The sequence below is a fragment of the Netta rufina genome (assembly GCF_964035555.1).
Source record: "Netta rufina genome assembly, chromosome: 1".
Lineage (NCBI taxonomy): Eukaryota > Metazoa > Chordata > Aves > Anseriformes > Anatidae > Netta > Netta rufina.
In genome coordinates this window covers 194,596,423-194,614,438 of record NC_140123.1, presented here as the reverse complement: position 1 = coordinate 194,614,438, position 18,016 = coordinate 194,596,423, and the positions used below count along the sequence as shown (strand labels likewise).

Genomic DNA, 18,016 nt, shown 5'->3' with positions numbered 1-18,016 from the left:
ACTTAGGTATTCAAGATCTTTGGTATGCCTCTAGAGCATCCTTCCCAAATGGATTCTATTTGTGCAAGTGGAAAAGAAGAATAAATTCATCATAAGTCATCTTAAACAGTTTTTCTTTTGCACTCTCCCTGTAGCTACAAGGAGATAACCATGCAGACAAGTACATTTGTTTTACTTCTTTTTAGAGTTGGTGGAGGGGAAAAGAATCCTTCATCAGGAGATATTTAGAGATTGTGTAAGAACCAGGTTGGGAAAATATTTAATGAGAATCCAAAGTAAAAGCTGACAACATTCTAGTTAAAGGAAAAGCACATCTGCTATACCCAGAGAGCTCTTCCATCACTGTAGAAAACTTGCAATCTGACTTTAACCTTATATTTGACATTGTTAATTGTAATGATGGTAACATTTTTTTGATGCAAGAATGCATTAATAAGTTTGGGATACATGGTCTTTGGAAGACTGTCTAGTGACATACCAGGACTATGCAAATACAGAAATGCCTTTCAGCTTCCTTGGCCCAGAAATGGGAGAGTAGTCATTGATACTGGGGAGATTTATCCAAAAGTTCCTCTGCACCACGTTTTTCCCTCCAGTGCTGCCAGTCTTTTTTGTTTTCTGTATTTCTCTTTCAAGTGACATCATCAGTTACCCTGTTCCCAAACCTCTTCTGCTAGAGTAGCTCGGAGGGCTCCCTGGTGCTAAGGAGCCCTTTCTGAGAGCAACGGTCTAAAGCTGGATGAAGAGTCAGATGGTCTCAGCCACATCAGAGCATAAGATGTGCTGTGCCTTCAAGTCCAAGCAAATGGCTGTAAGAAAATGTGCCACCTATGGTCGTCAGCAGCACAGTATCAGAGAAACATCTATGCTTGCTATATATTCAGGAGTACCTCAGAATCAAAAGCACACTTGCCAGTTTTTAGCCTAGGCAGATCTTCAATTGTCCTTCTAAATCATGACTCTTTTTGAAGCAGCTGAAGACATTTGAATAAATGTGAAAATCTGCATACCTCAGTTTTCCAAAGGTGCCTTTTAGATTAGTTCTACTAGGAGTGCTTTATGATACTCAGCATTTAATCTGCAGGTCGTTGTAATAAATCCTGGAAACTGGTAAAGTCTGAGAAGGAAAATGGATAAGGCCACCACAAATATCAGAGTTAGTGTCCTCTCTTTTTATGATCTTCATCATATAACATATGGAGGCTGAGAAGCATTTGATGTTAATTATCCCTAGCATAGTAAATCATTCATAGAAATAGTAACTGTGTTATAGTGACATTAACAGCATAGTACCAGACTTTTTCATTGCATAAACCACCTCCACTGTCACCAGTCAACCAGAATATGACTTGCCATAAGAATGCTAGAAGTGCTTTTACTATAATTCTCTCATGTAGGATAATAATATAGAGATTTTTGGTATGATATGAAAAGACCAAATAGTTTCAACCTCAATGGAAATCAAATGTTAGAACTTTTCAGAAACTGTTTCTTCCCAGTGGTTAGCTATAATTTTGGTTATTTATTAACTCTAGAGATTCACTCTTAACAATATTTCAGTAGTAGTTTACGGTATTCCAGAATCACTGTAGACATTAAATACACATTTGTTTATCTTTTACGTATGTAAGATTTATTGAGGCTAAAAAAAATTGTGATTCCTTGCTGAGAAAAGCTAAAAGGCTGCCAGACTGGAAATGTTGTGATTTGTTCTTCTAAATATTAGCTGCGAGGTAATATACATTTTTTCACTAGTATGAAATTAGGAAAAATAGTATAATTGTGATATTTTGTAATTACAATGTTTTGTGCATTGTTTTAAATTGTTGTAAAAACTTGCTATATTTTACAAATTAGTTTGTTGTCCTATGACTGGGATATATTCTCTCCACTATATAAATATCCATTGTAAATCCCATGAAATCAAAGCATGCTAAGTTGAACAAACACAGAATTCATTCACTCAGCCATGCTTAACTTTGCTGGTAGGACATTATTATTTATAGAGATGTCTCCCCTGCAATTGTCAGCAGACCTGGATTTGATTTAAGTGATTCATAAAGACAATTTTGGATTTATTTTCATGAACCTGCAACTTCTTGATATCCTAAATGCAGAAAGAATTAAAATAGACAAGGAACCCTGCTTTCGTTTTTGTACCTATGGGGTTTTTGAGTATTTTAGTTTAATCTTGGATGAGTTTCTTGGGATTATAATCCACATCAAAATTAATGACTGTGTCATTTCACTGTATTTCTAAAAATGACTCATATACACACTTGTCACCTAACTGTGGATTTTGTCTGGAAATTGCTTTCTGGCAGGGCATGTATGTGAGTATTGTGAGCAAATTAACAATTTCATACTTGAACTGTCATAAGAAGGAAAAAGAACAAAAGCAGCTTTAATACACATTACTATCCATTTTTAAAACATTCATTTTTGGAGCAAGGTTCACCTGTATACTCTAGGCATTTTGTGCCTGCCTGCCAGCCTCTTAGACATGCAGCCAATTAAGTGGTTTACCCTTTTTTTTTTTTAAGGTGGTTGTTGTGGTTTAACCTGGTTGGCAGCTAAGGACCACACAGACATCCACTCACCCTCCCCCTGCAGTGGGATGGGGGACAGAATTGGAAAAAAGTGAGTTAAGATAAAGACAGCTTATTAGGACAGAAAAGAAATAATAATAATAATATAAAAATTATTATAATAATATTACTAATAATAAAGTGTATAAAACAGGTGATGCACAATGCAGTTGCTCACCACCGATGCCCATCCCATCCCTGAGCAGCGGTCCACTCCCACCCTGGCCAGCCACCCCATGTTAATTGCTCAGCATGACACCATGTGGTATGGGACATTCCTTTGGCCAGTCTGGGTCACCTATCCTGGTACTGTCCCATCCTTGTGCACCCCCAGCCTCCTCACCGGCTGTGAGAAGTGTGAAGAGCTGAAAAGTCCTTGGCTTAGTGTAAGCACTGCTCTGCAACAATTAAATCAGCGTGTTATCAACACTATTCTCATTCTAAAACCAAGACACAGCACCATCCACACAGCTACCAGGAGGAAAATTAACAGTTTACATGGATGTCCATGTAAATGTACACATGGACATCCATCACTTGTCCTTAGTTATCTCCCATCTCTATCGTGCTGCATCCCTGCACTCATATTTCTTTTACCCTTCTTTGTACACTTCAGAGAAGTTTATGAAATAGTTGCCCCTTTTCCCACTATTTTAACAGGTAACCAGACCAGGGTAAGTTGTGCAAAAAATATGCTTGAGGTAAATTTTCCATGAGTTAGCTACTGTCACTATGGCTACTATTTCCAATCAGGTGGGAGGCCACATGCAAGCAATATACTGTCAGGAGTGGTGGTGCCATCTGCTCTGTCAGGAGCATGGTACAAATACAGTATGGAAGGAAATAAAAATAAGTGGTAGCCTTTTGAAGAAAAAATAGATATAATGGCCATTTTGAGAAAGGCTTTTTAACTAAAGCGTTGCCCTTTATTTAAAAGAAATGATTCTTACTCAGAACATTAGGAGATGGCACACATATTGAGAGACTGCTTTTTCAGTCTGGACAAAGAAGTCAGATATGAGATTCTTAATACCCCATATCAATTTACTTTTACTCATTAGCTAATTAACAAATTCATAAATTTAAACATCCAGAAAATTAATTCTTTTCTAAAGAGGAAAGATATGGTGTGTTGTTATACACAACAGAAGATTAATCCCCCTTTGTACATAAAGTCTGAGATTTGACTATTGAGCTGTAATTGATATATCCATAATGCAGCTTAGTTTGCTGAAAGGGCTAGAATCCAAACATTAAGCTAAATACCTACATTGCAATGGAAAATTGGAGAATATTTGCCCTGAAGTGGTATTATGAAACTGTTCAAAAGTTTACTGTAGCAGAAAGGAAGACCAAAAAAAAAAAAAAAAAAAACAGACCAAAAAAAAAAAAAAAAAAAAACATTGTGACTCCACAGTGCTATAAACTGTACGGGAATCCTTCAAGTTCTAGTCTCTCTCTCAGAAAGCTTATAAGCCAAATCAGAACATAGAGAAGGCAAATGAGAAATACAAGGAGGAAGAATAGCTGGTGGGAGATTGGATATTCCTCATAAAAGGAGAATGTGATTCTTAGGCCTGCAGCTATAGTGATGAAAATTGACCTTTGCTTAACCAATATAAAGCTGGAATTTCCTGTGTATTATAAAGCAGGTGAGTTTTAAAGGATGTGGTTAGTGGAACTTTTGCTTCCTCAATCTCACCAACAAATTATTATTTAAGCTAGATTTGTAGCTTAGACTCAGTCTAGGATTCAGGAATAGGCTGAAACAGGATTCAGAGGGGAAGGTGTTAAATTGTTTTGCAAAGAATAAAAACATATTGTCCTTGAAAATGAGTGCTTGGCAGTGAAAGGGGCTCTAGAGATATTAAGATAACATTTGCTTGGAAGGAAGGTCAGTTTGATGATAGATTACCCTCTTATTAACCTGGAAAAAATACAGTAAAACCTGAGAGAACCAAAAGAAACTCTACTATTTCTGTTTGCTATACAATTTTAAAGCAAATAATATGTTTATACAATCCTAATAAAAACTATTGAGTATCTCTCTGGGTATAGCAAAAATGAAAGTGAATTCATAGTGTTAATAGCAGTGCCTGTGACAACACTAACAGTAAATATTTCTCATGGGAAGCACTTGGACACATTATAATAGATTTGCTTTGTTAAAGAGTACAGCAAGGCAACACTTTCAGACTTGATGCCTAGCCTTTGTCTCCGCAGCCACAATTTGGCTCTGCTATAAGCACCCTGATTTTCAGAGGTGCCGAGTGCTAGCAGGTCCCACTGATTGTGGTCAGCAGAATGTGGACCTGAGAGATCAATACATAAAAATTTCACAAATCAAAGCTTTTAATCTTAGCTTTAAACTAAATTAGTGACCTGATAGCAAAATCAGAAGATCTGCACTGGCCTGAGTTACCTGCTGAAGTTAAGCAGCTGGATGAGCACTGTGAGTGGATCAAGCAAAACAGAGTATTGAGCAAACATGGTAGAAAATCACAATCTTAATAAGAAGATAACAGAATTATAGTTCTGCCAGTTCTGGAAGTAATATCAACTTCAGGGAGTGTCTTCAGAAACCATAATATATCTAAAATCAAAATGAACTTTCAGGTTGTACCTCTATAGATTTAAAATGAAAGCTAATACCACTCATGTCTTTGCATATTTTTTTCATTGTCCAACTAACTGTTGTTACTTTCACTAATTACTAGTTCAGTATGTGACTGGTTATTGCTTTTCTTTATGGTGCTGGCATCACTCAAAGAAAGAAAAAAAAGAAGAAAATAAAGACTCTATTAACCATTTAAACTCACAATGAAAACTTCACTGCCTATTCCTAAAAAAATCCCAGTTTAATGTATATATTTCATCACGTAAAGACATTTGTCTGCATGCTACAGCCTCTTTGTGAATGCTCCATCTAGTTCCTCACCTCATTCATCTCCCTCTTTCCTTCCCAGCAGTTTATGTCAAGAATTAGCAGCTGCAGCGGTGTGCAGTCAGCAGTGCTGCTGCAAATGCCCTCCACCAGGGACAGGAGGCACACTGCCAGGCTTTCCAGGCAGGGAGAGGAGCTGCTTGGTATTTACACCATGCTCTGCCATACCCTTATGCCTTTAGGCTGCTGGGAGGCTGGCTGGGCTACTTTCCCCCTCCCGGGAGCCATTACCTAGATAAATGTGGTGCTCTTAGCACAGAAATAAAATGTTGTGCGTACAAAAGCAAATGTGTTGTAAATTTCGACCTCCTTTTTCTAAAGAAAGAAAGGATTTCATTTCTCCATGAGCCTCTGCATGCAGTGACACCTTTCACAGTGATCCCAAATAGCTATGCAAACAGAGCATACATTTTTTATCTTGCTCTTCAGATCCACATGATGTTTTGTCATGCAGTTCATTCACACCAGGCATTTCAGGATGAGAAACTGGTTCCTGCAAGCAAAAGCTAGACAGAGTAGGCTTACATAATGTGTAAAGAAAAGGCTGCCTTGAAAATAGGACCTTTTTCTTTTGATGTGGCCTTGTGTCCAATTTACTTATCATTTTTTGAATAATTAGTTTTTTGTAAAGTGGCAGTTTTAACATCCATGCTAGGCTTTCAAATGCCTAAAAAAGTGAAAACCTGTCTAGCTCAGAAGAGAATCTGCCTGCTCTTTGCCACTTTATGAGCAACACTCATTTAAGTATTCGTTTGCTATTGCTTTACTTACATTTTAATCTGCAGTGTTTCATGTTTACTAGATCAGCAAATAATCAAGGTCTTTAGATATATTTTTGTTTGGAATGTATCTTATTCCTCTTAAAAAAAAAAAAAAAAAAAAAAAAAAAAGTTAAATGCCTCTATTTAAATAGCTTTTACCACTGTATGCAAAGTACAAACAAAATGTAAATAGTTTCTTCTACTAATCCACATCTGCCTGGGTGTAATTACATGATACATGCTGGTTAAGCACAAAAATTTTGAATAGACAGCTTTTTAATTAGGCATGTGCATTGGGTCAGAGTAGAATTAAAATGGGTTCTAAAAAATTGATTTTATAAAAATGGCACCTGCTTACTCAACAGATCTAGTTCTCGGGTAAAGTTCCAGTCACATGCCCATATTAAATCCTCCTCTTTGTAGAGGAAGGAAAGTTCTGAGCTGGGGTAATAAATGTTTTTCTGCTTCATACATCAGTCCTGCCAAAGATAGGGGTAAATTTGAGTCTGAGTTAACCACTTTTGTAATGATCCTTTGTAGAATTACTGACTTGAAAATGTGATAAACAGCTGGTTTACCTCTATTTTGCTCAAGTGTAATTAAGGGGAAAATTTGGGCCTATCTAACCCAAGTCTGACTGCCTGGATTCCCAGAAATACATTTTGATTTCACCTTTGTCAGATATAGTAACCAATCATTTTTATTGTACGCAGATTTTCTCCACAAAACTCAGTTCCCACAGTTCAGTGCATGAATGACAAATCTGTAGATAGCAGCATCCTGTTAGCTTTGCAGTTTGTCAGCACATGGATAAACCTTTCTGTAGAAGGTTAAGACTGGGAAATTGTTCTGCTGTGCTGAATGGACGGTTCAGCTTACTCACATAGCTCACATAGCAAGTGGTCCTGAAATTATTTCTGAGTACAAAGGCAGCTGAGCATTATGTTTTCCAGCAGCTTTTTTCATTTTGCTATGGCTGCAGCAATACCATCTATGAGATAAAATTGTTATAGAGCTAACAATGAAGTGGTTAATTTTAAATGTATAGCTCTCTTCCAGTCTGTACCTGTGGCTATTATGTGTATGCACATCTCCCAGGTTACACACCTGGTAATTTTTAGCAGTTAATTTAATAGTCCTTTTTAAAAGAAATAAGAGTTTTTGTTCTGGCAGGTATTTTATTATTAATAAGCAATAGCCATTTTATTCTGTAATCTCCTTTAAGAAGTGCTTATAATTTAGTAAATTTTGTTTTCAATCCAGGCATAATTATGTTATTAATATTAGCAAAATTATGTCCGACTTTAAAAAAAAAAAAAAAAAAAGAAAGAAAAGAAAAAAGATAAATCGGGCTACCATGGATCAGGTTCCTAGGTTTTATCTTCCATTTCTAGAAGTTACACCATTAAAGTGTTAGTATGTAGAGCCAAAATGGTGTTTTAAGGTTCTGTGACAGGTCAGAATACAAGAAAACAGAGAATTTTTGTTTATACAGAGTCTTTTGAAATCTTACGCATTCGAACAAATGATTGTATCCACTGATTACAAAATACTATCTATTCACACATTGGATTAATATCTAGAGCAAGTGAAAGGAAGTTGAGATTCAAAGTTTCTGAATAAATTTTGTTTCTACTGTTTAACCATGTGATCCCTTATGCACTACTTCTGTCTCTGTGCTGCCACTAGTAAATATATTTGCACATATAAAAATTTCTGATTTCTAACAAATCTCCTCCTCTTTTTTGACCATGAGTCACATGTACCCTTGTTATTGAAATTACCCTTCCAGTTCACATCTCAGTACTAGAAACATGTTAACTCCTCAAAATTTATTGTTAACAGGCTACAGTGCTGACAACATTGCAGTACTTTGCAAAAAGAGAAGACAAGGTCACTGCTAGGAAGTGCCAGAAATAGTTAAGTAATGACAGTAGATGGTGTGAGTGGGCAGGTGAAGGAAAAGCTTCAGCAATAAAGTAAACACATAGTTCAGCTTGCATTTTGTGAGTTATGAAGTTCATGAGATGTATGCATATGCAGAATTTGAAATGTATGGTTAAGAAATCCAGGCGGGAATGAGTAATACAAATGTTAGTAGCTGTTAACTGGACTATAAATACAGAAAAAAAAAAAAAAAAAAAAGAAAAAAAAAAAATCCAGCCCCAGTCTTGCAGAGCTGGTGCTTCATGTGCTGACATGTCGAACTGTGGGCTGTTTTTAGCTCCATTGCTGTTGACTTGTGCTGGCTGCATGGCAGGAGCAGAGCTGTCTCTGCCTCCCACCAAATCACAATATTCTTTACCAGTGTTTTAAGCACATGGACAGGAATGCTAAGAGCTTGATCCAAAACCCTACAGTAGCAATGCAGAAGTTTTTACTAGACTTTGAATGTGGTCCTAAATTAAAAACAAAGACTTAATGTGCATTTTTTTCTCTGTGTTCAGACTTCAAAGTGGAAAGAAGTCTGAATAATAATGAGAATGGAAGTCTAGCAGGCAATTCAGTTCACTGAGGTACCCTAAAAAAATACAGTTAGGGAACTGAGTGCATGAGAAACAATAATGGTAAGTAATATGCAGATGGCTAGAACATGGCTAAGAAAATGGAAGAACTTTACCTAGTGGGCAAGATGTGTATATGGACATTTTAGGGGTAATGAAAACACAGATTGACTGGAGTTGCTGAATAACATCAGTTCTTCAGAAGGGAGGGAAATAGAGCTGGTAGCATTATATGAAACATTAGATTGTAATAGTTTGTAAAGAAATTAGGATTTATGTCAAAAAAAAAAAATGCATTCGGATCAAGCACTTGAGGTCTGAAAATAGTATTTTTGCAGACTTAATGCTACTAATAGATCCCCAGAGTCAGATTCAACTCTGTAACATTGTAGTAGACGTGAATGCAAGTAATAAAATGTCATTAGAGGGTATTAAAGCTCACAAATTTCTTCACTAGTCACTAGACCAGCATAAGACAATGATAGCTTAGATCTGTTTTTGTTGTTGTTGCTTTTTGCTTTAAAATACATAGATAACAAAACATAGCCTTTAACCAATCAATTGTGGTTTGATACCATTTATATTACATAAAATAGGAAAAAAAGAAAAAAAAAAAGAATAATCAGAAAAACTTTTTAAGCAGAACAAGCTGGTCAAAGTAAACTTTCTAGGGTTTTATGGATATTACTGTGAAGAAGGCATGGAATTTCTTCAGATTTAATATACTGTGTGGTATCAGAGATCAGAGGACAAGGTTCAGACCTATGTTCCTAAGTTTATCAGTCAAATGCAAAAGCCTTAGCTAAAGCAGAGGGAATTGTAAAACATTTTGACAAATATAGTTGCTGTTAGCATTCTCTAACATTGTTTGACTCAATCCTGAATTGGGTCATTGGCTGCCAGACAGCAGAATCGATTCTTGTGATGGTGCAGGTGTTTGAGATGTGGGACAGGGTATGTAATGTCCACTCTACTGGGTAACAAACCTGCCAGTTCATCTAGAGTCACATTCAAATGCCTGCTTTGTAAAGCAGCCTTGTCTCCTTCGTTCACAAAGAATCCCAAGTGATATAGGGTTGGTAGGGCATGTGCAGAGTTCTTAAATGTTAGTGAAATGTGGGAGAAGACCTGGTAGTGGGGTATTGACATGCAGAGAAGTTTAACCTAGAGAAGAGAAGGCACAGGAGGATCTCATCAATGTCTACAAATACCTGAAGGGAAGGTGCAAGAGGACAGAGACAGGCTCTTTGGGGCACAAAGTGCAACAGGAGGTTCCCTCTGAACATCAGAAAGCACTTCATTACTCTGTGGTTAATGTAGCACTAGCACGGGTTGCCCAGAGAGATAGTGGAGTCTCCCATTTTGGAGGTCTTCTAAAGCCACCTGGACTTTTTTCTGGGCAAACTGCTATAGGTCTCCCTATGGCAGGGGGAGGTGGACCAGATAACCTGCAGAGGTTCCTTCCAGTTTCAACCATTCAGTGATTCTGTAAACAAGCTCTGGTCACTTTAGTAGATTTAATTCAAAAAGCCAGACAAAGTTTGATGCTTAATATAAATATTCCGCATAAGTTCAAAGAGACCCACTCACTGTGAAACTGTGATTTCTGGAGGCAGACTATGTCTTGCTTAAAAAGTCAGTCAAAAATTATAAAGGGGATAGCTATTATGCTTGTCCATATGCACCCATTATTATTAGAAGCAGCAGAAGGTAACAGGCAGAAAAAATGCTACAGAAACCTTTGAGGAAGCTTTCCAAAAGTAGAGAAGTTTTGAACTTCACATTATCATGGCGCTGGCTCTGTAATGCTCTTATCTCTCTCTTCCTACCAAATTCTGGGTACTTCTCTCTCTGTCAGTAATAAGAAATTCTCAGCCTGAAAACAGAGTTAGACATGGAAAAACTCCTACAGTCCAGAGATATATTTGAACAATTTCTGAAATTAACCCCTTTTATTCCTTCTTGTCTCATGATCTGAAACTCAGCTTCTCCCCCATTTAACACCATTGCTACTTCTTCATTGACTTGAACTTAGTAACTTATGCCTTTCTCTTCATCCCTCTTAACCTTCAGCCATATGTTCTCTATATGACACTGTAGTATTATGGGTCTCATACAGTTCAACTATGAGTTACAGCTTCAGAGTGTGCCGAGGTATCCTATTCACCTCAGCAAGCAAAAAATGTCTTTTAAAATGTTGATATAGAAAATGCTGAAGTATTTTCTGCTGTCTCATGAAGGATAATACTGGTTCATTATTCGAAGTAGTTCTTACCCAAGACCTTCTAATGCTTATTTTTGCCTGTTCAGTGATGGGGAAAGGGCTACTTGGCCTATATATTTTCTGAATATGCTGTTTGTGTACTAGCTCGTTTTTTTTCTCTATTACAGCTGTTGTAATCATAGAATCATAGAATCATTAAGGTTAGAAGGAACCTTCAGGATCATTATGTCACAATGATTGTAACATCAATTAGTTTGTCTGTTTTTCTGATTTATTAAAAATATACTAGTTTAAGTTTTAGAACACAAATAATGCTGTACCAAGGCATAAAGTGAAGGGGTGAAAGCCAACAATGTTATCCTTGCCCTACACAATAAATGCATTAATCCTTTCACACTCTGCTTAACTATTGCAAGAGAGGATGAACAAACAGATTGCTCTCCTCCCACCACATATCTGCATTGCCAGCACTCAGGGAAATAAAGACAGCATGGATTAGAAAGTTGCAAGGGTACTGTTAAGGCATAAGCTACTGAAATAGGAGCATGTATTGAAGAGGTCTCAGTTCAGCCATATCTGTCCTATTATGAGCAATGTCAGCCCCACTGCTAATGCGGAACCCAGGGATGAGAATGCAGGTAAGATCTTTCTATAGCAGGGCATGATCACATCATAATGAATTGCAGTTGTTACCATTATAATTTAGTACAGTGAATTTCTTCTCTCTTTTAAATCTCAACTTTCAAAAATTGTTTTTATAGCATCAGTTGCTTGAGACAGAAGCATTGGAGCACTACCTATGAAATGAACTTATTGCTTTTGCTTATAGTTTGACATATATTTATGACACATTTAAAACGGTATTTGCAGCTCCTAATGTTTTTGTGAATAATATTCATAAACATTTAAACAAATTCTGTTAGCATTTTTCCCTAGACACCCTCTGAAGAAATCTTTCTATGAATCACAATTTGTGTATGTGCAATTAATTACTGTCAGGCTGTTAGATCGTCTGATCGTGTGGGAATTGACCATTTCATTTTCACATAGAAACAGCCTTTGCCTTTTCCTGCACTGGCATCTTGATGACGCTCTTTTTTTTCCTCAGTTTGCTTGATTAGATCTTTTGATTGAAGTACTTGAAAGACATAATTTCATAAATACACTTGAAGCAATTCCACACAAAACCACCTCCTCCCTAAATCATTCTCATTTTATTACTGAATTTTGAAATACCGTTAAAAAACATGATGTTGTGATAAGTCAATTATTGAACAGTGTACCTTGTAGACACCTCACTGTGTTGTCTCTATAAATTATTTTTTCTTCCTAATTAATGGTAGGATAAGGAGATTATCCTCACTTAGAAAAATAGTTTAACTTGCAGACTTCTCTAACCAAACTTCCCTCTTTTTTTGTTAGAAAAATGTAAATATTTTATTAAAGTGAAAACAAACTGTGGGGTCATAAAGCTATTTTGAAAATAATTTGCATCGATTACTCATTTTTATTTTAATATGCATTTTAACATTACCCTAAAAATTATTTATGTCTATGAATATAAAGGTCCATCTAATAACAAGAAGGAACTTGATTTTTTTTCTGTTCTTTTCAGTAACAGAATATGTTTAGTGCATGAGTAACATGGAGACTCACAAGCAGTCTGTTGATTTGAAGTATTTTGCTTTCATGCATGCTCTGTCTGGTAGTTCTGTACAATATCAGCAACAAGATTTGGAAGCAGAGGTAGCATCTTTATTTTTATTTGACCAACTGGTTTAGTTGGAGACATTAAGCTGTCTTTCAGGCACTTGTAATAGATTACTCCAACTATAACAATTTGTCTAATAAAAAGGTATTATACATATCTACAAAATTTGTCCTGTCACTGTTCTTAAACCATCATGGCTACAACAAAATACCACCAAACATCTCTAAAATATGGAAGATGTGGTTCAGTTCATGTCTAGAATAGAAAATTACTGTAGTAGTCATGAATGTCTGATGGCAAGTAAGAACATTTAATAGGAAACTGTCAATATCATGTTCAGTGCAAAAAGTATCATGTTAGAACAATCTTTCATCCCTGTTCATTGATACTTAAGTCTATAAGAACTTACTATTTTCTTCCTGTTTTGTTTTTTTTTTTTATTTTATTTTTATTTTATTTTTCACCAAACAGTGACATTTTTTTGGTAACAAGCCCTCCAAATAAACGTTCATTTTATCATATGAAAAGATAACATGTACTATACAAAAATGTGGACTGCACTGCAAGGATCTGAAAAAATAGGGAAGATATGTTCAGAAAAGGTATATTGCTGGATCCGACTTAATTCTCCATGTGAACTTCCACAGAAAAGAAATAGAACTGTCATTGTTTACCTGTATTACATTGTTTGGCAGACAAATTTTAATTTTGTTGTCTTCTCTATTTAAGTCAGCATGGTGATCTGATTTATTTTATTTTTAGTAGAGTTCTATCTCATTAAAAAAAAATGCACTGCATACAGTGACTGAAGTTGTCTCATGTTGTCACTATGTTTTCTTCTCTTTCTAGGTGATGTCATTGTCTATATTAATGAAGTTTGTGTCCTTGGACATACTCACGCAGATGTAGTCAAACTCTTCCAGTCTGTTCCTATTGGTCAGAGTGTCAACTTGGTGCTATGTCGTGGATACCCTTTGCCCTTTGATCCTGAAGATCCTGCCAACAGCATGGTGCCACCCCTTGCAGTAATGGAGAGGCCTCCGGTAGTGGTAAATGGAAGACATAACTATGAAACTTATTTGGAATACATTTCTAGGACTTCTCAGTCTGTTCCAGACGTAACAGATCGACCACCACACTCCTTGCACTCCATTCCAGCAGATAGTCAGCTTGATAGCACATTCCCACCACCTGCCCATGATGATAATGTATCAATGGCTTCTTCTGGGGCCACCCAAGCTGAACTCATGACCTTAACCATTGTGAAAGGGGCCCAGGGCTTTGGCTTCACTATAGCAGACAGTCCTACAGGACAGAGGGTGAAGCAAATTCTAGACATTCAGGGATGTCCTGGTTTGTGTGAAGGTGACCTCATTGTTGAGATCAACCAGCAGAATGTACAGAACCTGAGCCATGCAGAAGTAGTGGATATACTTAAAGAATGTCCTGTTGGAAGTGAAACTTCTTTGATTATCCATAGAGGAGGTAAGTTTGGAAAGTCTGTACAATTGCAAAAATGTTTGTAAAAGGTTCTAAACCATAAGACATCCATATATTCACTACATCCTTGTGTGCTAGATTGGAAATTAATTTCCATGTTGTTGGAGGTAACACCATTGGTTCTGGAAAAGCATGTCTGCAATTAAGTATTCTAGGCAAAATGTAATGGTTGTGTACATGCCTGTTTGTGTTTTGAGTGTCAACATTCCCTTCTCTGTATAAGGGTAAAACTAGAGCATTTCAGGGTCTTTCACCCCTTAATATTTTGTATGATGCCTGCAGCAAGCTCTTATTGTCCCAAACCAGTGGTGCAAGCTTTAGATGTAATTTTATATATTGCATAATTAAGGTAGACCAAATCAGAGCAATCTTTTAGCCCTTTACAAGATTACTGGTCTCAATAAGCTATTTTGTGTCTTTTTCCTTCATTGTAAAAGTATTGTACCGTAGTTGTTTTGTTTCTTTCTGGACAACAAAGATTGTGGTATATTTTTCTCTGCTTTAAAAACAAAATATCTTCTAGCAACTTTTTTTTTTTTTTTTTTTTGAATAACCTGGTGCAGTAAGCATTAATACACATTTCTGGAGGGGCAAAGTCAAGACTTATCTGTAAGAAAGCAATAGTGTCAGAAGTCTTAACACCTTGACAGTGATAAGTAATTTCATAGCTTTCAACATTCAAGGCAAACAAATTTTCTTTGTGATGAGCATCTATCACAATTTGCAATTATATGAAATGATAAGATGAAATTTCTTTGATTAAAGAACTTTATTCTTCTAAAGGCATTCATGTCACTGAATGTATGTTACTTCGTGCTTCAAAAGAAAAAAAAAAAAAAAAGAATGTTTCTATACAGAAATACTTATTACTTTCCTTCTGAAGAATACCTTTTGGAAAGTGAACCTTTAGTGTCTGCATATGCCAAATGTTTGTCATTAAAAAAACATATAACAATCTGGTAATATAAACATAAAGTGACAAAATATCTGTAGCTTCACATAGTTAATAAAGTATTTTTATAGCTATATGTAAAAGAATGATTTATAGGAGACAGTATTTGATATTTCTTTGTAATTAAACCAATTGGTGTCATATTAGTATACAAACTAGGAGAAAGTTAATTATTGTAGAGGTGTTATAATAGTTGATATTAAATCTGGTTTTATTTTACATATATTAAGAATCTAGAAAAATGGAGTAAGCTGCATTTTTTTTTTCTGATGGTGTTGACAAATTAGGGAGAATCATTTAGCAATAAAGTGAATAAAGGGTTAATGTTACCTCAAAAGATGGGATTTTATTTTGAAAAATGCTAAGAGGAAAACAATTCAGAACACCAATCTTCAGAGAGAAGTGGAGTGTGAAATCGAGTATGCTGAACAAGCCTGGGTGATAATAGACAGCAAAATAGATATTTCAGCAAACAGTGCTGGACAGTAGCAAAAAATAAATAAATAAATAAATAAATAAATAAAATAAACTGAAGCAGCAACATATGCCCGTGATTGTAATTCCTCTTTTTCAAGAGAATTTCTTAATTTCTTCTTAAAGCACAAATTTGTAATCAAAATAAGTGGATGAGCACGCTGGTTTAACAATTTCTGGTACAATAACTAAGCTGTGGTGATTTTCTAAACATCACTTGCAGATAAGAGATACTGCTCTGAGCTCAACTGTCATAAATAAATAAATGAGTAAATTTACACAATCTTGCCTTTCACCATCAGGCGAAAAACAGAGGTACAGATAGTTACAGTATCTCAGCTGACACAAAATACAAGGCCCAAATGAAGTAACGTGTTCCTGAGTCCTAACCCTCTGTTGTTGGACTGGACATTGCTTAGTTCGTTGTTTTTTAAAGAATGTGGTGAAAACATCATATGTTTTGTTCACTACGACTAGAGGAACTGATTGAAAGCATTACAGAATAATGAAACTTAATGGGATAACACAGAACAAATTAAAGTTTAAATTTACCATACTAAATTACTGTACATCAGAAATAAGGAATATCTCTTATATATTTCAGATTGTTAGACTCAGAAATAGTCTCCTTAACGAAAAAGCAGAGGCTTGTTAGTTTGAGTGATTCAAAAGAAAACTGAAAATGTACAGAGTGATCTACAAAGATCACTGAGTCATAGGAGAACTGTTTTAGGATAACAGCTTGTCACAAATACTTAAGAAAAGGGGATGAATTAATGTGACCAAATATCACAGAATCACAGAATCAAAATATACATCTACATGTATAATGTAGGTAATTGTGTCTATGCTAGTCATCACATCTCCTTTTATAGTCACTGGATAGAAATAGGCCTTTTAGGGTAATTCATGTTGTTTCAATATAGAAATTTCACATAAGTCAGCTGTATCCTCAAAGCAGATATTCTGTTTAACTGACTATAAGGGAAACTGAGGATGACTAGATCACATGTCAATGTCTACCCCACATAAATTGAATAAGAAACAGATTATATGGTTTGGTCATGTGAGATAATCTGAATACAAAATAAAAAATAAAAAATAAAAATCTAGTACTTGGAGAAACCTGCTATGATTCTAAAATACTTAATAGATGACACTGGTGAAGCAAGGTATACATCCTCATTACTCATGTGTCCATTTTTTTTTCCCTTTAATGTGTAACGACAATTGAATAATACTATCCCTTTCTATCATTATCCTATGCATCATGTCTTTAGCATCTCATTTTTAAAATTAATGCCAAAGAAGTGTTCCTGCTTGTGGAAGAGGGAGACCGTGTTTTGCATAACATTGTTCATTGCCTTGTAATGTGTTCTGTCTCTGATATGAATACGACCTGACTGTATAGTTTACTGTGGCAAATCCATTTTTGTAAATGACTTAATTTCTCTGTCATCCAGCCATCTTATCTACATTGCAGACACAAAACAGATCAACACTGGCTGAGTTATATTCTTGCTACTGGAAAAAAATAAATCTTATACAGTAAAGAATGTTGACCCATATGCATAATACAAAATTTAAAAAGCCTTTTTCCCTCAAGCTTAGGAGGTCTGCACATACAAGAAAAGAAAGGTCTGCATGTTTAAAAAAGATGGAGGGATGGCTGTACTCAAATGTGAAGAGGTCACAAAAGTGACTATCTGAACTATCTTGACTATCTGAAGCAGAGAGCTGTCATGTGATACAGTCTAGTGTTTGACCCACTGCAGAAAGTCCCACCAAATTGTTATTGTACTCATTTTACAATTTCTAAGGCAGAACTAGTAATATAACTGTTCATTAAAAATAAATAAATAAATAGGTAGGTAGATAAATAAGGGAAATGATACATAGTATGTCTAAGAACAATATTTGTTTAAGTGAAGGCTATGATACTCTATGGCTAGAGAGCTTACATTCTTTCAGTTTGTTAGTTAGATTCTATGTTAAATACATGTGCTGTTTGCTTCAGTTTCTTTGCATCTGTTTTTGCTGATCAGCCATATAGTTTTCATTGATTACTATAAGCTGAAATAAGTGTTCATACTAGGAAAAAAGATAAGGAAGGACAGGAAAAGATGTTGGGGAAAAAATGCTTAATTAAAAAATGAAAAGTAGAGAAGAATGGGAAGAAAAAGAGAAAAAGATATGAAAGCATTTTGCTACCCAAACAGATTTGCCACTTTCCAGCTTTGTTTCAGACTTCACAGTTAATACACAGTTTCTGCAGCAGTCTGCATTAAGAATAGGCTGCTGAAATAGTGTGGAAGAGCTTTCGAATAGAATAGAATAGAATAGAATAGAATAGAATAG

General features: G+C 35.7%; 1 protein-coding gene across 3 annotated transcripts in view; it reads left to right on the top strand.

The window, feature by feature from the left end:
• The window catches only part of MAGI2 (membrane associated guanylate kinase, WW and PDZ domain containing 2), a gene marked incomplete at its 3' end in the record, with an annotated part of 758,986 nt that overhangs the window by 624,042 nt on the left and 116,928 nt on the right, over nt 1-18,016 (top strand). For all 3 annotated transcript variants that reach the window (XM_084287031.1, XM_084287030.1, XM_084287029.1), the window contains one exon: nt 13,582-14,217. In XM_084287031.1, the coding sequence (XP_084143157.1) occupies nt 13,582-14,217 (636 nt within the window). The remainder of the gene's footprint in view (nt 1-13,581; nt 14,218-18,016) is intronic.